The following is a 23,888-nucleotide window of genomic DNA, read 5'->3' on the forward strand; positions in this document are numbered from 1 at the left end:
TACTTTGCAAAGCAATAATTCAAGCACTTAACCAAATTACTTCCCTAATGCCACATAAGTTCTCTGTAGAAGTTTACAGCATTCCCACCATACTTAAAACAGAAATACAGAACAAGCACTTTAAGCCTTTCACTTGAACAAGTCTCCTGTGTTTACTTGCTTGCATGCATTTGCAGATAGCCAGAGCTTCTCTGCACTCAAGGACAGAGTTTTCTAAGAATCACAGTGTGATTTGAGCACACAAACTCAATTGAAAACCTCCTCTACAATAAATAGTTAATCCAGCATGCCTTCAATTTATACAAATACCTGATAAGCTATTAGAAAAAAATTAATAAAATATTTATTCCTTAAAAAAAACAAACCAAACCAAACAAAAAAACACCAGGCAAGATACAGTTCAGGTTCTAAAATACATCTGTAAAATACCACAGTATAAACCAACTTCTACTCAAATAATTTCAATCATTCAAACACTTCAATTTTTTTCTTAAGACAGAGGCATTCTCTTAGTGTACACAAACCCTAATAAAAAGTGCCTGAAGTCAGAAATTTTTTTCTATTAGCATCACCAAATTCCAATTAGATATTCAACTGGCGTTTACTGGCTAATACAGTCGGAAAATGCAAGGTACAATATAAAATTCTATTCAAGTTTCGCTCTACTGTGATCAGCTACCCTGATGAAGGGGGTGATCACATCTCCATCTGCCTTTTACTTTCACAAAAATACTGAGGAAAGCACAGAGAAAGAACATACTACAGTTGCACATAAACTCTCCACAACCTTCATTAGATGACTGAATGTTGATGCAGAAAGGACAATAAAATTGCCTCCCTGAGCCCAGCTTACCAACTCCCCCTTGCACCCCTAAGATATGAGATGTATTCCTGCAACAAATCACAACACTGTATTCTCCTTTACAATACGGCAAGCATGGTACCCCTTCTCTTGCACTGTTCCCTGGCACAGCATTCACTGGAGGAAGGAAACGGGGTCAAATGGATTCTCAAGAATGTCTTGAGTTGCAGGAGTCTGCTGCAGATCCTGTTCCTTGCAATACAGTTTAAAGAAAGAAGTCAGGGCATCAAAGACATCCTAACTGGGAGGGAAAAAAAAAAAGAAAAATGAAATTCTGAACCTGAGCAGCACAGATTAATATTTTGCATAAACCAGATTTGCAATTACAGCTGTCTTTAGTCCGAGCTATGAAAAGCATGTGCTTCTTGTGTGTTTTTAACACAAAAGCTGCAATTCTAGGGGAATAAATGCCAGTTCCACAAAACACACAAAGTGTTCCTCTGCCCTTTCCTCTCTTCTACACCATCTCTCATTTGAGTCACTTTTCCTTGTCAAGTCTCCTACCAACTACACAAAACACCGTACTCTCAACAATCTTCTCCATTACCTCATCCAAAACCAGGGGTCTGGAGTCACTGAATCACAGAATAACTTAGGTCAGATAGGACCTCAGGAAGTCTATAGTCCAATAGCTTGCTCACAGTTCCGTGAGCTACGGCATCATATCAGATTGTTCCTCTCCCCATTCTCCAGCTGGGTCTTGAAAACTTCTGAGGATAGACAGAGACTGCACAACCTGTCTGGACAACTGGTTCCAGTGCTTGACTGTATGGAAGTTTTTCTTTCCCTCAGAACAGAAATTCCTGTGCTGTTTTGTGAACGGTTTCTCTTGTCTTGTCATTTGACCTCAGTGAAGAACTTCATTCCATTTTCTAGACAACCTCTTTGTAGTCCTGGAGGGCAGCTTTTAGGTCCTCCAAAAGCCAGTTCTTCCCAGAGGCGAACAAGCCCAGTTTCCCCAGCCCTCACAAGACAAATGCTTCAGCCCCAGTAATTTCAGCAGGCTCCCTTGAACTCACTTCAGTTTGTCAATGACTTCCCAGTACTAGGAATATCCAAAACTTGATAAGAGTATTTTAGATATGGCCTAACAAATGTGAAGCAAAGGATGACAATCACTTCCCTTTACCAGCAATTCTTCTTTTCATACAGTCTAGGATGCTGTTTGTTTGCTTTGCCGTCACGCCACACTGCTGGCTCATGATCATGAACACTGCTCTCCGAGTCTGACCACACAACCAGTGGGTTTTTTCCCCCAGCCAGTTGTCTGTCAGTCCACCCATCTATTCAGACCATAATAACCTTACTTAGATACAAATTTATTGTAGAGACAGCATGAAAAACCTTTCTACAAACGTTTATAAAGTAGCATCTAGTGATTTCTCATCATGTACAAATTCAGACTTTTTTTCTTACAGAAGGCAATCAAGTTGATCAGTCCCTTGGTAAATCCATGCTGACAGGTTCCAGTCACTTTATTCTCCCTCATGTGCACAGAAATGCATGCCAAGAAGTCTCAGTTCCTGATTTTCAAAGGGATTGAAGAGGCTGATTGGCTTGTAATTCTCCAAATTATTCTTTTGGCTTTTAATGAAGATAAACTCAACATTTGTCTCTCCCTGGTTCTCAAGAACCTCTCCAGTCTGTAAGATCTTTCAAAGACTTCAGTACTCTCAGACACATCCCAGTTTGTAAGATCTCCAGTCTGTAAGATCTTTCAAAGACTTCAGTACTCTCAGACACATCCCAGTTTCCCTCTTTTCTTTTTGTCTTCAGAGGACAGCAGTGACACTGCTTTAACCAGATTTTGACAGTATAAAGCAGGTAATTTCTTACTCTCTTCCCATCTTTGTTCTGTGTGGTCACAGCTGTCAATGTATAAATGTATTTTGTAACTCAAATGGAACAAACCCTTTTTATTTGTGATAGCCTTCACCCTAATGAGATCGGACCAATCCCTGAGGATTACTCTGCTGTAAGTCTTTAGAAATATATTTAAAAGTGAAGAAAAGCAGAGCCCTTTCTGAAACAGCCCTGTTTACCAATGTCTACCCTATGGAGGATTATGGATTGGAATAGAGAAAAGAACACATGAAATGGTTAGTTAAGTTCCACTTACTCCCTAATAACTGCTGAAAGTGCACACACTTATCCCACACAGACTATTTTAGAGATCAGCTTGCCATAGGATGAAGAGGTTACTGTGAACTGCTAAAAACAGCACTACTGGTTTGGGTAAGCAGGAGGTTCCTGAAATTTACTCTGTACTAGCTATTACTTGCATGCATCAAAATGTGAAGCCCATGACTTCAAAATTAATATTTCAATTTGCTTGCCAAAAAAAAAAAAAGAAACTTTGTAAAGTTTCAACTGTTGACTGTCAAACTGTTTTAATTATGTCCATTATACACAGGTGAATTTTATGTATACACACACACATATATACTGTGTAACTCATATTATGGACACAGTTATACTGATATAAATGCACAGGAGGACAGCTTATTCCCTTCTGTGGATATACATACCTTTAAACCAACTTTATATCAATAGAGCAGCTTTAACAGCATCAGTCAGAGCAGTACCACTTATGGGTTTAGACATGGCCACAGGAAATACCCCTCAAAGGTGTATTTTGAGACATGAAAGAATAGTGATCTTGCACACAGCCTCAGAAGAGGTACACCAGATAAGACCCAGCAAGGGTTAATCTTGTGCAAGAGCTAAAAAAACCGGCAAGAGTTACTGACAGGTAGAAGAAAGCTGAGTGAGAACGTAAACACAAAACTTACAGAATGTAAGGATCACTACTCTTCCTCTTAGAGTGCAGCAATAGGCTGTGGGAGAGTTGACAATAGAGAGCAGCAAAAAAACCCTCTCATGAAGATGAGATTATACTAATTTGTTCAGGTGTGGACTAACATCACCGTCACTTTGAAAGTGTTTTCCTAGATTTTGCTTTTAAAAATTAATCAGATAACACTTAAAACTGTTTGAAAAGCAACAAAATACAAAGCAGCAGAAGGAATTTTGGGGTTTTAAACTTTCTCATATGCTCTTTAGCTCACTGCAAGTTTACTGCTGATTGTGTTAGGATGGACTATGACTCACTTTCTATCTAACCTCATCTCCTAAATACTAGAATTATTATAACCTCAGATTCCTATTCTGGACAAGTCTCTCACTGCTCTCTGCTAGTGCATCACTGCATATGGCAGTCATGCTGAGCCAAGAACAGCAGACACTGACTCTAACTGTCTCTGTCCTAAACAAAGCAACGTGATCTGAAGTGTCAAACATTTCTCTAAACTACATGAGGAAATACCATTATGGTTTTAGAAAGGAAGTACACGGCCACTGAAATCACTAAGCATAGTGATATCCACAGACACAAGACTTCATCAGGAGTTACTTCAGTTATTCAAGCAGTAACTTACATGCTGGTGTGATGTCTGAAACAGTTTTCTTCACCTGATGTCTCATTTACATAGCCCAATCACAGCATCCACCAACTCCAGCTGTATCCAGGAAGATCAAACACTTGTGCAAATCTGGTTACCAGGTTCCTTTTCTGCTCAGAAAACAACTAATGCATAGCTAGTGTTTGCAAAAAATTCAGTTCAACCCACGAATACACTTCTTACAAGAACTATTTCAGAAGCAAGAAATAATTCCATTTCCTTAGTCTCTTCAACTGAGACCACTGTTTCCTGACCTGTATCTCAAAACCTGCTCTTTCTGTCATACAAATTATAATGCAGAGGTATTGGTAAAGGAGTGCCATTAGTAACATTTTTACCGTGTTCTTCCTTTATCTCAGTTCTCGCCTTCTCGTCCCCCATCCCCTTTCCATCTGTTCACCTTTCCCATTCTCTCACTACCCCAAATCGTTACAGATTTAAGGCTGTAACAATTTGTGTTCTTTGGTGCCCTCTACGGGACAGATTTCTGCAATCGAAAGTTGCCAGGAAGAAACCCGACTTCTACCTCCCAGAAGAGCAAGAACAAGACAATCTAAATTAAGTACATTTGGAACTTCTGAATTGCTAATGACTTTAATCCATTCATAGTGTCCATGTTACGGGTCTCTGCAGCTACTGCTTCAGCAGCACCTGCTTTTCTGTAAGAGCTTTCAACTCTTCCTCAATAAAGCAGCAACAAGTTTCCTGAAAAAGGTTTCAAATTTTTTTTTTCCAAACCTACAAAAGCCAAGGTCAACAAGTGTTTAGTCTCATCTTCTACTCAAGGTCACAACACATACGTGACAACTGGTTAATGAGATACATATTTGATAGGAAAGGCTTAATTTGAACTTACATTGCAAGGAATGCAATAAAAATCTCACTTTGGAAGGTCAGGAAAAGGACATCAGAGAGGATTTTTAGGTATTGAGACAGATTCTGACAGTAGAACTGTAGTTTAAAAGGCTTGATTTTTTTTCCTCCCAAGACACAAATTACAGAGTATCCAGCTTCCAAATACACAAATATACCCTATCTCAACAGGATTTTCATCCAGAGAACTTGGAACACTTTTTAGGCACAATATAAATACTCATCTCCAAGAGAATGAACAAAACCCATACTATCTTCTATGTACTAACTGTCCAAGGGGACACTCTTTTTCCTAATTAAAGGTGAGCTATGTCAAGACACCTGTAGCCTAGTTTTTTAGTAGAATAAGAATCTCACCATCATGGCTGGGCTTTGCAAATGAAGATTTGGGAAGGGCTCTACCCACGCTTGTTACAAGCACGCTGGTGGCTAAAAAGGCCAATACGAGATAGACAAGTCTGGTTGCAAAAGGCACAGCAGAAAGACTCCTCAGGTGGAATATTCAGCAAGACACGATCCCTTCTGCGTTGTCTTTTCTCCTCAAGGGTGATCCTGCATGCATACTCAAAAGCAGCAGCGTTATAGATACTGTGCCTCCAGACCTCCTGACTGGAGGCCAGAGTAGACCAGTTATGGTGATCAATATGACCAAGGCTGAGATGTTGTTTCAGGGAGTCCTTGTATCTTCTCTTTGGCGCTCCTCTCTTGCGGCAGCCGGTGGCAAGTTCACCATAAAGCAAGATCTTAGGGAGGTGGTGGTCCTTCATCCTGGAGACATGCCCTGACCAGTGCAGCTGTGTTCTCAGTAACATGGTCTCAATACTTGTAACTGCTGCCTGTTCTAGAACAGATGTGTTAGTCACATAATCTGACCAGTGGATGTTTAGGATTATACGGAGGCAGTGCTGATGGAAGCATTCTAAGAGTCGCAGGTGGTGGCGATAGATGACCCATGATTCAGATCCGTATAAGAGAGTAGACAGCACTATGGCTCTGTAAACACTGATCTCGGTACTTTTCTTCAGGTGTTTATTTCGTCACACTCTTTTATGAAGCTTTCCAAAGGCACTGTATGCCTTTGCTATCCTGTTGTCTATCTCTCCGTCAATCTCACCATCCGAGATGATGCTACCTAGGTAATTAAACTGCTGGACTGATTTGAGCTCTGATTCGCCAATGGTGATATGGGGATGATGGAAGACTTCCTGAGGTGCAGGTTGATAGAGAACTTCTGTCTTCTTTAAGCTGACTTCCAGCCCAAAGAGCTCAGCAGCGTCTGCGAAGCAGGATGTTAAACGTTGCAGAGCTGCTTCTGTGTGGGTGACGAGGGCGGTGTTGTCAGCATAAATCAGCTCCTGGACAAGATGATTTAAGGTCTTAGTATGGGCCTTCCCGTCCAGAACAAGTGGTGGATCAATCTAGTTGAAAAAATTCAATTATGTGCAGATACAGGTGATCACAGAGGATTCTATGAGGCCTTGAAAACAGCATACAGGCCTACATACCACGTCCAAAGCCCTCTACTCAGCACTGATGGTCAAACATTTCTGACAAATAAAACCTCCATTCTGAATCGATGGTCTGAACACTTTCAGACTCTTTTCAGTACTAGCCGTGTAGTTCAAGACTCAGCAATTCAGTCCATCACACAACAACCAGTGAAGAATGAATTCGATACTGCCCCCGCTTTAGGAGAAACTCTTAAGGTCATACAGCAGGCGAAAATCAGCAAGGTAGCTGGGGTTGATGGAATTCCACCTGAAGTCTGGAAGCATGAGGATCAAGCACTCCATGCTAAATTTCATGAGTTTGTGGTGTGCTGTTGGGAACTAGGCAAACTACCATCAGACCTGCGTGATGCAGTCATCATCACTTTGTAAAAGAAGAAAGGAGTTAAATCAGACTGTTCAAATTACCGTGATATTACTCTGCTCTCCATTGCTGGCAGAATAAGAATCTACACGGATGATTAATGCTCAGTAACCTGCCATACCTTATTCCTCACACACTTCTCTAAATACAGGAGCATACAAAGAATCACAGAATCGTTTGGGTTGGATAAGATCGCCAAGATATCAAGTCCAACCTGTGACCGATCACACCTTGTCAACTAGACCACAGCACTAAGTGCCATGTCTGATCGCTTCTTGAACACTCCAGGGATGGTAATCCCAACACCTCCGTGGGCAGTCCATTTCAATGCTTAACAATCCTTTCCATGAAAAAATTCTTCCTGTTGTCCAACCTGAACCTCCCTTGGTGAACCTTGAGGCTATGTCCACTCATCCCATCATTAATTGCCTGTGAGAAGAAGCCAACCCCCACCTCACTACAACCTCATTTCAGGTAGTTGTACAGAATGATAAGATTCACCCTCAGCCTCCTTTTCTCCAGACTAAACACCTCCATCTCCCTCAGTTGCTCCTCATCAGACTTGTCCTCCAGACCCTTCACCAGCTCCGTCGCCCTTCCCTGGACAAGCTCCAGCACTTCAGTGTCTTTCCTGAAGTGAGACCCAGTACTCAAGTACAAGGCCTCACCAGCGCTTGTACAGGCACAGGCCCAGATTCATCCTCATTAGCTTTATGTCAAGTGACTAACTATAATCTCATAAGCAGCTGTCATGAAAGTGATAGGCATGGTTTTGTTTCCTTTGTCAGTGATGGATGGTTGAGGGGAAGAAAAGGGATAGCTGGGTTTTATTGAAAGGTTTGGGATTGCTGGGGAAGTGTATAGGTATTTGTAGTTCTGGTGACTCATTTGCAATTTTTAGTTGATTTAACCAACTTCAGGGATAAAACTTGAAGTAAACTATGTGACCAATTGCAAAGCATTCACAGAAAAGCAACAACAATTACTAGATTCTATCATGTCTCCCCTCTATTAGATATTAGATAGAGGGGAGACAGGATAATAATATTCAAAAATATAAACAATATCCACAAATGAAAAAGAATAAATTACTTAGAGTTAGAACATGAAATAAAGGACTTGCAACATTTATAAGAAATTTTAAGCTTCTACAAAGAAGCAGCTGTCTAACAGATAAGAAAGCATTGGAACTGACTACTGAGGAGGCAGCGGAAATTTCAATGTCAGGCATTTTTAGGAACAAAAAATCAGGATTGGTTTAGATACAGTGGATTCTGCGAAGGGAAGTGACTAAAGAGGAACAAAAGAAATATTCCAGTGACAGGAAAAGGGTAAAATATGCCCAGGAAGTTGGGGGTAAAAAAAGGCTGTCAGCAGAAGGCCTAGGGGAAAAAAAAAATTGAGGGACAACTGGCTCCTCATCCAGTTTCATCCTTATTCTCTATCATGTCCGCAATTAAGTTTTAAATTCAACAAACAAGTCAGAAGGCAATAAACACTTTCACAAGGTCTGAATTCTGTTCATTTTGGACATTGCTCCTATTTACCAAAAGCTTTATAGGGATAGGAAATAAAAACGAGGAAATATTAATCTAAACCCATAACTGCTTCCATATGGCAACATTACTCACTTGTTTCACATTTTCTGCCAAGAACACAACATAAACACCACAAAATCCCAGCTGTGTTATCACTAAGAAAAAGTCCACAATACACCTGAGGAAGAAAAAACAAACATACATTATACTTAAGATCCAAATAATTAACCCATTGTTACCTAACATGCAATTACTGCTCCTTTTCACAGTAATCAAAATGCAACACTCAAATGCCACATTAATTTCACAAGTACTGCAACACATGCTCCTCTTATGGCAAAACACGGTGGCTTTTGTGTGTGTGGTTTTTAAGGTAACACTAAGTAGGCATCACAGTTTCTCAAAAAAAAAAGAAGGTACTCAACATATTTTAAAGTCGCATAAAATGAAATTCAAGGACTTAATGTGGTACAAATGCTAACAACAGACATACATAATTGATGCACCCGTTAGCCCCCAACACAGCAGTTTTCCACCAGGTCCAGAGATAAAACATCTCATATGCAGTCTAAGACATAAAAGTTGCATCAACTCAAGATAACACTTTCACATCTTACCAGGCAGGTCTATCTCAATGTGTCCAAATACACATTCAGACACTGTATATTACTGAAAAAACACTAAACTATGGTTCAGGTTGTTTTTGAAAAAAAGTAATACACAGTGGTGGCCTGAAGACATGGTGTAATGAAGCTCTGCTAGAGTTAAGCATACAACAGAGATCTGCCCCAGAGAATGGATTTGCTGCAGTACAGTGTCTCTGGAGATCCAATTGCCATTTGTGGCTTGTAACTCTTAGGTGCAATAGAGAATTGTCATTATATATCAGTACGAATTAATTTTCCCTCTAATTGAGCTCTTCTCCATTCCTACAAAGTCATCACAAAAGATCTTAAAAGAACTAGTTCACCTTTTGCTTACTCGAAACAAAGTAATAGCCAAAACCCCTGATGCAAGATGCTGCATCCTTGAAAATAACAGGAACAAAAAAAAATTCTTCCACAAGTGAGGTAAAAACCACTTTTAATTAACGTTGAGTAATATGTTTGTTCCACTATTCACAATTTCACTACTGCGCAGTCATACTACAAACTCTACAAACAGCTCTACAGCAACAAATGGCAAAGAAAAATATAATAGTCTTTTTTAAAAGAGGGATAAAGTTTTTAACAGAGACAACAAGCTATTAACATCTTCATGTCATTATTGCAAAAACAGTACCTACTTTATCCATTATTTGTATGTTATATTTAAACAGGAAGCAAAGCAATTCTTTGCTTCCTTTCTGAATAAATCCATTAAAGTAATTAACATCTACAGTATCAACCTGCTTAAAGAGTGAACTCTGATGCAGGGAATGCTGGTAAAAGAGAATGAAAACTTCACTACATTAGACAATACAGAATGCATTTCTGGTTATAACACATCTCTTCCTATATTACTAAACAGAATTCTTTTTCTTCACAGCTCTTGTAGACCTGAAAATTAAAATGCCTAAGAGAGACAGACATCCTCCCATGTCACCACTATTAGCTGGTAGCAGGAAATAACAAATGACACTGCAAAAAATCATTCTTAAGGAAGGCAACATCTTAGTGAAAAGAAATTCTCCTATCATTCCAAGTCAAACCAAGTCAAATTTTTAATAATGAATTTATTCAATTAAATTCTAATTCAAACTTACCTGCCCCAAGAAGCTCGTTTCTGAAGAGCAGCAAGGGGCCCCAATTCCATGGCATAACTAACTGTATCACTATACCCCAGTGAGGACTTTTTCATCCTGAAATCAAAAAATTAAGAAAGAATGGAGTTATTAAAAACTATGCCCTACCTTGAAAATGCTGTTGGTTTCCCAGGATTATAACCTGTGGCAACATTCCACTGGTGCTGAATTTCAGAGGTATGGCTCGGGCTTCCTTACTCCAGGAAGGGTTATTATTTAGCACTCAACAAGCACGTTAAACACAATGTTGCTTCCCCCACTTCAACAGCACTAAATAAGTTCCTTACAGAACAAAGTTTTTTTATAAATTAATCCAAAATCAGATACTTATAATATGAGCTTAAGAAACTGATCTCAAATCTAAAAGTCACAAAGAATTTGAACAGGTTTCAAAAACTCTTCCTGCACAAGCAGTCACAACTGATTCAATGATCTTACTTCAGTGATCATCTTCAAAGATCATTCAAAACCACCGTAGAAGAAGTGAAGAATTCAGGAATGACAGGGTCCATTCACAGTACAATGTCATATTAATCTGGTAAGAGATTTTCCAGCTACGGGGGCATGAATAGTTTTGCAATTCTATTCAGTTTAAAACTTTTACTGCACTTTTTAAACATGAGACTCTCTCACTGCTTTTCTTTTAACACCTGACAGTAAGATAAAAATGTTTAACAAAAGTCACTATTAATCAAAATACTCTATCAGTCTGAATAGCTCTACCAATCCAAAAAACTGCTTCCCCCCGATATTGTACAACTCACTTGGAGGAGTATTTAGTGTTTATCTGCTCACTAGCTCATTTTAACTCATTCCTTCAGCACTACAAGTTCAAAGAATCAAGTTGTCACAATTCAAAGAGACAGAACTCACATATAATCATGGAAGACATTGACAGGATTTCTTAGTTTATCTTTTATTCCTATAGAGTACTTATAAAGTGGCTATTTATAAACTATACACTTTCCAAAGCTATGAAGATTCAGAAGCTATGAAGAAATCTATGAATATAAAGAAGGACTAATGGACTGAAAATAAGCAATTAAAACTGCAATGAGAAAGATCCTATTATTTGCTAGCAGGGAGCAGGGTACTGGGCAACACGTTAAACTAATTTCATTTTGAATATGAACAGAGAACAATTATTTTTTTTCAGTGAGTTGCACAAAGCATACCTATCATTTATAGGTACACACTACAAATTTGAGTGTTGCTTCCAACAATTGGAAGATTCTAAACTGACAGAAGGAACTGCTATAGCATCAGGACATTCTGTAGGCCAAAAATCACAAACAGAACAGACAAATTAAGGAAAAAAATACTGAAACTCAGCAACTGAACAAGTAGTTCCACATTTACCTCTGACACAGAGAGTGGCTGCAACGTACCAAGATGTGCATACAGTGAACCGATATAACTCCTATGAACACAAGGCTGATTGGTCCAACCTGGTATGGAAAAAAAAAGGAGGGAGGACACAGGAAATATACAGAATTTCTCATGAAAATATTCTGGGGAAAAAGCTCTAAATGAAAAAAATTCACATTGTACCAAAAAAAAAAAAAATTTTGTGCAACTGCATTTTTTCCCTCTCTCAGAGGGGGGGGTTACTGCTGACGTTTCACAGCATTCCTTACTTTACATGCACTACTTGAGAGATGGCTATAAGTACCAAATGGGCACAAACAACTGCACTCCTCTAACTGCTTCATTTGCCCAAAAAAGTTTGTCAAGAGAGAAGACTGCATATAGTGTCCAATTCAGAACAGTGGTTTGAAGTGGTTTAAAGTGGTAATGATAGCAAAAGTCACAAACTATAGATAACTCTCAAATTAAATAATTTGTTTCAGAGTGGAAGTTTAACCCGAAATTTCACAGAAGGAATCTGCTTTTCACATGTAACTGTAACTCTTAAACTGAACATCCTGTACTACAGAATTACAGGATTATTTAGTTGTAAGGTGAAAATTTCACTTGAGTAAATTTACCCTGCCCTAGGAAATGCGTTGTTTATTACCTGGTATAAACAACCTGTGCTATAGCCTGTTTCTGCAAAAACACTACATTGATTTAACATGCTGATGATGCATTCTAGGACATACAATCTGCCTCTAGAGAAGTGTGTACAAAGACAACCACATAGTAACAATTCCCATGAGACACCATAGGACCACAGGAGTCTGAGTAAATCAAAATATTTATTTTTTCTACAAAGTTTGTGTTTTGACCAGAAAAACACTTCGAATCGCAACTCATGCAATTAAGTCCTCAGGGTGAAGTAGTAACTTTTTTTTAAAAAAATAAAAATCTTAATCTTCAGTACTAATTTCACCAGACTAAAGAGGAAAATCAACACAACTCTATTAAGATTGCAGTAACAAATAAGTATAGGGATTTTAGTTTTTCAGGACATATATCTGTAAATCAGTCTAGATATTTCTCCTAGTGTATGAAAAAAGAACTGAATTCTTACCACAATACCAGCATTTTTTATTGCAAGTGGAAGACCAAGAAGCCCAGTTCCAATGTTTCCCTTGAGGAGGTGAGTAAGCGTTTGTATAAACCTGAGGATAAAACATCACATTAGAAGTACACTGAGATGGGGCAGGGGGCAAAAGTAAAACCACATCCTCTGTCATTTAATAATAAAGTGATAAATTTTGAGCTTCAACTCACGGTGGTGGTCCAGTTATCTTAAAGTACGTGCAGCACATTCAAATAATGTTCTTATTCATCATTATATGTGAGCACTCTCAAATAGAACATACAAGTCTGATCTTCAGTTCTTTACTCCAGATTGTGAAATGTTATTTTCTGTGCAATTCTATTATTCATTTGCCTCAGAGTCAAAATTACCAAGTTTTATCACTGTTTTATCGCTATTTTAGAATAAATAACATTCAAAAACCAGCTGCAAATCACAAGTCTGACAGCCAAAGCTTTATACAAATTAAAAAAGAAAACCAAAACCCAAACCTTTGCCATCTCTTTTAATTAAACTTTCACAAACAGATTATCTCCAGAATCTTCTCAAAATCTTCTTTAAACAGCGCTTGGATTTTGAGTAATCCAGTCACTTTGCAAATAGGCACCTTGGAATATTTTACGGCCACATTCTTAGCTTCCAAAGAACAAAAAACCTATTCAAAATGGGCTGCTTTTTGGCAGAACTATGTAAACTCCTGATGTACAACCACAAAACTGTCCTGCAGGTGCAAGAAAACCCCTACACAGTTCAGTAAACTGCTCATAAGAAATGAGGGAGAGGTAACAAATTTAAACACGCTGATACTTAAGAGTAACACATACGTAATGCCTTCTTCATTACCAAGCTGGTAATGTGTTTTAACTGGCAGGAAATTATTTTCATGCTCTTCTTCTGAGATGCCATCTGAGTCTTCTTCATCAATTAAAGGCTTCATTACTTCCATGCCTGTACAACAGAGTTAACACTGCATTAGCATTAGAAACAAATTTCGAGCTAAGTAACACCACCTAGCAAGAGCAAGCAGTCAGCAGTGAACAAAATCGCCTTTCAGGCAAAACTAACAGCTTATGCCAGTTTAATGTTGAGTAAATTATAACCATTTTTAAACTACTACAGTTAAGTAAAGTAAATCCTGCCAAGAGCAAAAAGATCATTTACCCTACGCTTGCCTACCACAGTATCCATTCATAAAGTACATCAAGTCTCAACTTTCATAACTTCCACCAAAAAAAGAGAGAAATCCCGGTGACTTAAACATTACTGAATATTTCTACTAAAAGCATTATCAGGCATCGGAACGGGTTGTCCAAGAAAGTGGTGGAGTCACCATCCCTGAAGGTATTTAAAAGATGTGGATGTGGCACTTAGGGATATGGTTTAATAGTAACATGGTAGTGCTAGGGTAACAGATGGACTCAATGATCTCAGAGGTCTTTTCCAACCTTAATGAATTCTAAGTATGCAAGAGCACAGTGAATTACCACATACCTTACAGAACTCTGAAAACACTGATGAATACCATGAAATTCTTTAGCTACATTAAAATATAAATTAAAACATTAGCTACATTAAAAGACTATTCAGCAAGCAAAAATATTTCATAAATTGAATGAACACTGAATACCTTAACTATTTTAAGCTTACTTATGATGTAAGAAAAACACGGATTCTAACGGAATACCTGTGAAATCTGCAACACCTGTGAGCCTGCAGATACATTTAAAAGAAGGTACAGGCAACTGACATCTTTAAAGTACATAAAAGCATATGAACATGCCAAATAAAAGTTTTATTTTGGGGAGTCATTATGGTCAATCTGATAAAAATTAACACTTAATTAATTAAAACAAGATATGTGCAGACAGGAAATATAGAATGCATTGAAAAGTAGCCATTGTACTGGGTTTGTGTAGCAAGGTTTTGGTAGCAAGGGGCTGCAGTGGTGGCTTCTATGAGAAGCTGCTGGATGTCAATAGAGCCAATGCCAGTCAGCTCCAAGATGGACCCACCATGGCCAAGGCCGAGCCTAACAGTGACAGTGGCAGCACCTCTGGAATAACAGTTAAGAAGGGGAAAACACTGCTGAGCAACAACAGCTGGAGAGAGGAGTGAAAACAGGTGAAAGAAGCAGCCCTGCAGACCCCAAGGTCAGTGAAGAAGGAGGGGAAGGAGGTGTTCCAGACACTGGAGCAGAGATTCCCCTGCAGCCCATGGTGCAGACCATAGTGAGGCTGCTGTGCCCCTGCAGCCCAGGGAGGTCAATGGGGATGCAGAGATCCACCTACAGCCCCTGCAGGACCCAGCAGTGGAGGAGGCTGTGACCTCAGGGGAAGCCTGTGCTGGAGCAGGCTCCCGGCAGGACCTGTGGCCTTTTGGAAAGAGGAGCCCACGCTGGAGTAGGTTTGCTGGTAGAACTTGTGGATCCCATGGGGGATTCACACTGGAGAGGTTTGCAGAAGACTGTCTCCCATGGGGAGGGACCCCCACTGGAGCAGGAGAAGACTGTGAGGAGTCCTCCCCCTGAGAAGAAAGGAGCAGGAGAGATAACGTGATGAACTGATCACAGCCCCCATTCCCTATCTCCCTGCACTGCTGGATGGAAGGAAGTAGAGAAATTGTGAGTAAACTTGAACCTGGAAAAAAGGGAGGGATGGGGAAAACGTTTTATTTTTAGATTTATTCTTATTTTTCATTACCCTCTCTGATTTGACTGATAAGAAATTCAATTAATTTCCCCAAGACAAGTCTGTTTTGCCCATGATCGTAATTGGTGAGTGATCTCTCCTGTCCTTATCTCAATCCATGAGCCTTTTGTTATATTTTCTCTCCTCAGTCCTGCTGAGGAGAAGAGTGATAGAGTGGCTTCTCTGGGCACCCAGTATCCAGCCAGGGCCAACCCACCACAGCCATTCAACAAATCATTAAGGTTTTTATTAAACCTTAAAGATGTCTAACCCACCAGCAGGGCACTGAAGCCAATGCTAAGTAAGAATAACCTCTAAAGAAAAACTGTAAAACAAGTGTAAAAATCCTACAAAGCAGAAGGCAGCTTATTCAAGTCGTTAAAATTAAAAGCAGAGCTCAAACTCTCCTGAAAAAACTAAAGGGTCATCCGAATTTCATGTCAGTAAAGTTGAAAGCCAGTAATGAAAGCACTTGACAGAAGCAAAGATGACTAGTTAAGAGCAAAAATCAGAGGTCAGAGACTCAACCAGTAAGTACACTGTAGAGTAAATTTATACTCAGTGATATTCTAATTATAGAAGTCAAGGCAGACTTAAACATGTTTCACTACATGGCATATAGTCTATAAATTGATCAAAAGAAGGATCAGCAAAGTTCCTTCCCTCTGCTCCCACAGCATTGTGCTGACTAGTTCTTGAGGATGCCACGACCATCCTCTCTCAGCTCCGAGTCCCTGCTGGGTTCATTTGATGCTCACAAAGACCTGCACATTCTAGTTCTGGAGTAAAAGTTTGCCCCCTCAGGGGTCAGAGGGAGCTGGAAGTTTCACCCAGTGGGCAATTGATTAGGCTCATTTTCATTCTTTAAAATATTGATTCTAAACTTAGAATCTGAAGTGTTTTCATTAGGAGCAAGCCAAACTACAAGCGTGCAAAGTCTCTGATCACATGAGATTCAACTACATATAAAAGGAATAATAATAAAAATATTTTCCAGTTTTGTCTCCATCATATTTCATAGGATGCTCTTTGTAATGCTAAGCAACAATGACAATATGCAGCAACTAAGGTTCCTATTTAGCAGTGTGAGGGAACCAGCACAACCCTTAGGACCAATAGCTCTGGTGACTATCAGCAACTGCTCAGTCAAGAGAGAAAAGTAAAATTTTCTTCTTCCCTTACAGCCTGAGACTGGAACATTTGATATATACCTACATCTACATTGTTTACCATGCAACCGGATGACACTCAGAAGACTGAATTTTTCAGACACCCCATTTTACTTTTCTCCCAACTTCCTGACCCATCTTCTGATCACAAAGGTAGTCCTTTAAGAATGGATTTAGACATACTCAAGCATTCCCCTCATCTTTTAAATAGTAAGAATTTTTCTAAGACAAGCTATTTTTCTTCTGAAAAGTCATCTGCCCATGCTTAAAGCTGTCTATTGGAGCTGGAATAGTGATGACAATAACCCTCAGATGACTAATTACCTAACTTACTGTCAACTATTCACCCATGTTCTCAGAAATTGCTTAAACTAGACCTCAGAATATCTGTTTCCAACTTGTACACTAAGGTTGGCAATTTGCTGATCCTGTTCTAATGTAATAACACACTTGAGAATAAATTCTATTAGAAGTTTTCAAACACAGGCAACAGCAATCTGCATCAACTCACATTGTGATAACTATACTTACTACAGGTTCCCCTGAAATACTGCATTATATAAAATATTCCGATAATGCTATCTAGTCTCTATTCTAGCCATAGAAATGCTTTTGAATTGCCTCTTCTCCTTGTCATTCCTCCTTCATCCTATGACTGGTGTATAGTTTTGGCCTAAAATATGTGAATCCGTTAAAAGTAAAGGTCCTGGGACATAATACGAGGTTTGGGTCATGCAACTTTCTAAGCATGGGTTTTTATTTGATGAGATCCCTGCTGCTGGAAGGAATACTGTGGCTGTGTCCCACTGCACAGTCCACACTCACAGTGACATACAGGTTTGTGTAACATCCAGATTTAATGGATCCAAACTTGTTGTCCAGAGCACACCAAGCAAGAAAGCTTGAGCTCACAAGGTCAAAGAATGGGTGCTTTGCATACTTGTACCTAGCCTGAAATGAATTATTCTGGAAAGTCCACAGTCACTGCCAGAAAATTGGTACAGAATACCCATATTTACTTTGATTCCTTCCTACAAAGGTCCAGTATGTGCAGTTTAAATCAGATCTCAAACTCCAGCTACAAGAACAGCATATACATGTCATACTTGCATCAAAGATGAAGTTGTCTGGCTGCTCTCACAAAGCACCTGGTGCAGAGCATACCTCAGCCAACCTCAGGTCCATGCTCCTCCAAGCTGTTCTGGTGGCATCCAAACACACTACGAATGATCCAATCCAGTGCCCAGCCACTGAAAATTCTGCATTATCATTACTCAGCACAACTTAGAATGAGGAAATTCACTTCTACACACCCTTTTGTTTTTACTTAGCCTAAGTACCAGTCAATTTTCAGCATTGTCTTTCAATCAGCTAATATGAATTTCTTTTCTCCTTGTACCACCACAAAAATCTTTTCAGATCAAATGCTGTCTTCTGATTGTCTTTAACAGCTATTTAAATATCTGTCATTGTTTCTGCTTTCTTCTTTGAACACCCAAGTAAGCAGGGTGCCAAAAAGCTCTGCAAGTACTGCTACTATCAAGCAAGGCAACAGAGTGCATTTCAACTTCACCCAGAGTTAACCACTGCAATGTTTAAATTGATTCCTTAAACCATTGGAGACATAAATTCACTTATTCATTACAGCTACACCTCACACTAAAATCATGCATAAATGTCAACACTGTATCTTCAAAGACCTCTGACAAATTTCAGTCACTAATCAGCCACCAGTTACACAGTGAAATTAAACCTACAGTGTTTAAATTGCTATGACCAGGATTTCCAGATTTGAATCTTCAAGTGTACTTTTCTATCCCCTAGAATTTGCATCTTGACAATGTTTATGGACATATTACCAAAGAAACTTTTGAACTGTTATTAAATGGACTTAATTCTAAAGCTTTTACAGCACAATAAAGCAATCCTTTGGTTCCAAAATTCTGTAAAGAAACAAATTTTTCACCAAGAACTTTAGTTAATTTTTCTATACAGCTCAAGCAATTAACATTTCTAAATTTAACTGAACCATGCAGCACCACAAGTAATAAAACTGATCATCATTTTCATTTTACAGAAGAAACAGTGACAAAAGGATGAAAGTTTGCCAGGGCTGCACAAGAAGTTAAAGGTTGAGGAGATATTAAAAACAAAGCCAAGTACAATCTTCTATTGTTCCTCTGGAGAAGGTCATCCCCTAGCCAAAGTCATATCTAAAACCCCCTTTACAAATCCAATTTAACAGTATGATCTGGTTTTTGTTAGCTTAGTTGTTTTTCCTTCAGGTTTTTGAAGTCAGTGTCAGCAAACAATAAACTCGATTTGATATATAAGCATAAAAAGATTTGGGGGATAGAATATAGCCCACATTAGCTAATTTTACTCATTTACGGGAGAAGGAACACACAGACATTGTTGGAGCAACACTTCACATGTATATTAAGTGCTCAGCAAAAAGCAGCAGGCAAAGGACATCTCATAGATACTTCACTGCACGGTCAGCTTCTACATAAGAACATGCCCACAGGGCCAGAAACACTGTACAAGATTCACAGTCCTGTGAAATCTGTTTATTAAATAGAGGGTGACCCAGGGCCTCCATAACTGGGATAAAGATTCGAGTTAACAAGCAGCTAGTTTGACTGTTGAATAAAAGAGAAAATCAGAACCATGTCATCTTTACACTAGCCTAAAATGTGGGTTTATGCTAATATTTTCCCAAAGGCTATGGAAAGCCATATTCATGATCCAGAGGGTATACCCAGAGCTTTTGTCACCAACCAAGGCCAGCTGCTCTTATGGGACAAGGTTAGCACTTGAGTCTGTGAATAGCAACACAGCCTAGGAGACTTCACTACAGTGTAACACAGAAAACACATTTATGTCTGGCAGCAACCACGTCTGTGACAACCGGAGGGGCTTGGTGTTCCCAGCAACTACTGCAGTCCACAAATGATCCATTTATTGTCTCAACGCTGTGGAGAAGCTTTTTAATTCAGCATTCAGAACCAGGGCTCTCAAGACAAATTTAGTTACAAAGAAAACATTGCCCCTAATTATTTTCAGAATAACACTCAGTTACTCCCTCAGCCACAGAAAGAAGTACCTGTTTCTCCACTACCCAAGCTTTAGCCTACAAATAAACTTCCCAGCATTTCTCCAGAAGGCATCTAACTGTATAGTCCAGCATTATCCCTGAAGCACACATGATCTCCCACGTTACTCAGTCACATGCTTCTGCAACCTCCAAAGAAATTATGGAGCAACACGAAGTGACCATGGATGGTAGTGCTAGGGGTACACTGGTCCACAGCAATAAACATCTGTAAATTTTCCTACTTAAAGAAGGAAATAACAGATAACCCCAATACACCATACACAAGCCAACTCCCTTTTTATCTTCCACTACAGCAACTCTTATTGAATATGAGAGACATAAAAACAAACAAAACCCTCAAACTGAAACACATTTTCCAGTTTGAAAATTAAAAAGGAAAACTCATCTGGTTTAAAAGTTCCTGTTAAATACTAATAATTATATTTTCCAGAATAGTAAAAGATAGCATTAGTTTTTGTTGTGTTTGCTTGCCAAGAACTTTATGCTTCATGCTGTTATTTAAATCCCTCTTTATTTTTCTTTGGAAAATATATCTTGTGTCATTTATCTGTTTCCATTACATGATATAATTTAATAAAGTAGATTTATTCAGCTTTGTGGTAGAATTTATTAATCATGAGAATCATTATTTCTAATGTTGAAAGTCAATAATGCACCTCAAAATGCATGAAGAACTGTTTGCTTTTGCATCACAACTGTCAAATCCAGAAGGCTCATAAAATCAGACAGAGTTATTAAACCAAGTGTACACAAGCACAGGTCTCCACAGTTATTACACCCTTTAACCCCAACCCACAATGAATCATTTATTTGGGAAAACGCTAGTCTTAAATAATCCACTATCCTGTCTAGACCAAGCCACACATTTCTACTATTAACACACTCTCAAGGGAAGACACACTGGCAAGACTTTCACTTTATTAAGTATTCGATAGGACAAAACCATGTAAAAATCTTCAGAATTCTTAGCAGGTGTTGATCTGCATTTTTAAACAGTTAATCCCATAAACAAATTCTGCTTCTACTGTCAGACCTGTAACCTTAGGGAAAAAAAAGGCTTAAATATCTTTCAGCCACCTTTCCTCGGGAAGTGGCAGTCCCTCGATGCAAGATGGAGCAGCCTTGGGGACAATAAAATTTGAAGTATGTCTTCCAATTCCCACCATTACCACTGGACAGGATGAATTCCTCAGATTACAGTGGAACTATAATCTTCGGATTTCCAGCTGAGGGCAATAAGGATGATTAGGGTACTAGGACATCTCTCTAAGGAGGAAAGGCTGATGGAGCTGAGCCTGTTCAGCCTTGAGAAGAGACAACTGAGAAGGGACCTCCTTAATGTGCATAAATATCTGAAGGTGTGAAGGGGGGTGCCAAGATAAGGCCAGGCTCTTCTTGGTGGTTCCAAGCAATAGGGGAACAGGCCATGGGCAGAAACTGATGTACAGGAAGTTCCACCTGAAAGTGAGGAAGAACATCTTCACCGTGCGGGTGACCAATCACTGGAGCAGACTGCCCAGAGAGGTTGCGGAGTCTCCTTACTTAAGATATTCCAGAACCATCTGGACGAAATCCTGTGCCATGTGCTCTAGGACGACTCGGCCTGAGCAGGAAGGTTGGACCATGAGACCTACTGTGGTCGTTCCCAACCTCACCTATTCTGCGATTCTGTGGACACAGCTTTGAGATGAGATTTTCAACCAGCCCAGCCCCAGTTACACTTTATAGCTACACCTGCTACAAGCTATCTTGTCCATCTGCGGACAGAAAAACTAAGAGATGAACATCGATGTACCCTCCCACACACAGACTTAAAGCAAACCACAATCCTTCATCGCAGATGAAAGAACGTATTTTCATGTACTTCCATGGAGGCCGTGACTTCCCAAAGTAACCGAGCGCTAGCCAGGTGTGACTGACGCCCTCAGGGAGCGACTCCTGCAGAACCCCAGCTCCGCTCCCCTCAGCCCGCCCGGCCTCAGGTGCCGCCGATCCGGCTCCGGGGTGCTCAGCCCTCACCACCGCTCCCCCGGCCCCGGCGCCGCGGAGACGCGGCAGCACAGAGCGCACCCCTCCCCCAGGTGGGATGGTTCATCCGCCGCCCCGGTGTGCTGAGCGCCGCAGCGCATCCCCGTGGCCGAACCATCCGGCTTTGGAAAGCGAAGAGGGGTGGGAGCTGGCGGCTCACTCTCGGCGCTCGACGCTCTCACAATGCCCCGCGGCCAAGCGCCATCCCGCCCGCCCTCAGCCGCTCTGGCCCCGCCGGCCGGCACGGCTCAGCCCTCGCCTACCCAGCTCGTCCCTGCCCGCGCGGCCATCGCCCGCCCGGGCTCCGCTCGCCCTTCCGCGGATGTGGATCCGACCGGCGCGGCGCATGCCGCCCCGTGGAAGCGAACCAAGGAGAGCGGCGGGCAAGGCGGGGCCTGCCGGGGCTGAGGGGGCGGTGCCGCCTCCCGGTGCGGGTTGTGTCCGTTCTCGGTGCCCTGGTCCGGCAGTAGCCCGGCGGCTCAGTGTCCACTTTAGCACGTGCCCATAGAAATACAGAGTGTCTCAGTTTGGAAGAGACCCATAAGGATCATCAAGTGCAACTCCCTGCTCCATGCGGGACCACCTAAAACTAACCCATATGACTAAGAGCACTGTCCAGACGCTCCTTGAACTCTGATATTATCAGCATCGTTACTGTTGCTCCTTGGCTCTGCTGCAGCCCCAGGTGTGATGGCCCCATAAAGCGCTGGACACATCTGCCGCCCTCGGCAGGACTGGGGAGAGCGGCTTTGCATGGGGCACTGCAAGCACAGAGCCATAATTAATCAGCAGAGACTAAAATCAGGGGTGGGAACAAAGAGTGCAGCGGAACTAGACAGCTCAGCTTGCCTGTGATTTGCAGTTTGACCTCCTGAAAGTCAATCCCCTTCAACAGTTCAAATTATTTTCCCTGTGTGAAACAAGAAATGACTCATAGAATCATAGAATGTTAAGGGGTTGAAACAGACCTTAAAGATACCCGGTTCCAACCCCACTGCCATGTGCAGGGACACCTCCCACTAGACTAGTTGCTCAAGGCCTTATCCAACCTGGCCTTGAACAGGGCACACAAAACCTCCCTGAGCAATGTGTTCCAGTGCCTTATCACCTTCACAGCAAATAATTTCTCCTGTATATCTAACCTAAATTTCCCCTCTTTCAATTTGTACCCATTACTCCCTGGCCTGTCACCACAGTTCCTGACCAAGAGTCCCTCTCCAGCCTCCCTGTAGGCCTCTTTCAGACACTGGAATGTTGCTACGAGATCTCCATGCAACCTACTCCAGGATGAACAGCCTCAGCTGTCTCAGCCTGTCTTTGTAGGGGCGGTGCTTCAGACACAAAATGTTATTTGTGAGAATCATAGTTAATGATGGATGATATGAAGTGTTATCTCTAACTAATCATTTCATATCAAATTACTCACTCCCTGAAACTGATGTTCCACTTTTTGTGGATTCCACAGGAATGCTGCATCTCCTCTGCACACTCTTGTAGATAAGAATATTTCTTAACAGCTTCACCAATAAGCAAAATAAACATGAAGGAAATGCAGATAGTGAAACAATTCAAAACACTGTGGATTTAGAAATCCTCTGCTCATAATTAAATGTTTCTATCCATAATAAAAGAAAGCAGTTTTTCTTGTAATTTCTTAGATTATTTTTTTTTTAATCTTTGGAAATCAAATATATCAAGATGTTAAAATAGATTTCAATCATAGTCTCTAATAAAAGCTACAATCAGAGCTTCGGGTCACTGCAGTGATGCTCAGAATTCTTACTCTCTAAACCTTTCCTCTGAAATTAAACATTTTAGACTTGTAAAACAAAAGCTTGTACAATTCCATAAGCTTTTATTTCATGGTTTGAAGACCCTAATGCAGGGCTGTTGGAAGGGGGGATGATGTCCTATCTTAATGAAAGACACAGTGCTCTGAAAGATTTTTAACTGAAGATATACTGTCTAGCCTAAAAGGATCACCTTTTGATAGAACCTTCTCCTAGCAGGCT

The 23,888-nt window shown here is 40.4% G+C and overlaps 1 protein-coding gene across 1 annotated transcript in view; it reads right to left on the reverse strand.

The window, feature by feature from the left end:
• SLC36A4 (solute carrier family 36 member 4) overlaps nucleotides 1-23,057 on the reverse strand; it is a 94,935-nt gene extending 71,878 nt beyond the window's left edge. Inside the window, exons 1-6 of the mRNA XM_018071462.2 lie at nucleotides 23,053-23,057; nucleotides 13,699-13,822; nucleotides 12,863-12,953; nucleotides 11,749-11,837; nucleotides 10,351-10,446; nucleotides 8,700-8,784 (exon numbers count right to left, since the gene is read on the reverse strand). Of these exons, the coding sequence (XP_017926951.1) occupies nucleotides 8,700-8,784; nucleotides 10,351-10,446; nucleotides 11,749-11,837; nucleotides 12,863-12,953; nucleotides 13,699-13,820 (483 nt within the window). The 5' untranslated portion in view covers nucleotides 13,821-13,822; nucleotides 23,053-23,057. The remainder of the gene's footprint in view (nucleotides 1-8,699; nucleotides 8,785-10,350; nucleotides 10,447-11,748; nucleotides 11,838-12,862; nucleotides 12,954-13,698; nucleotides 13,823-23,052) is intronic.
• Between the last annotated feature and the right edge of the window lie 831 nt (nucleotides 23,058-23,888).

Source organism: Manacus vitellinus, unplaced genomic scaffold (genome assembly GCF_001715985.3).
Source record: "Manacus vitellinus isolate BGI_N305 unplaced genomic scaffold, ASM171598v3 scaffold_2_pilon, whole genome shotgun sequence".
Classification (NCBI taxonomy): domain Eukaryota; kingdom Metazoa; phylum Chordata; class Aves; order Passeriformes; family Pipridae; genus Manacus; species Manacus vitellinus.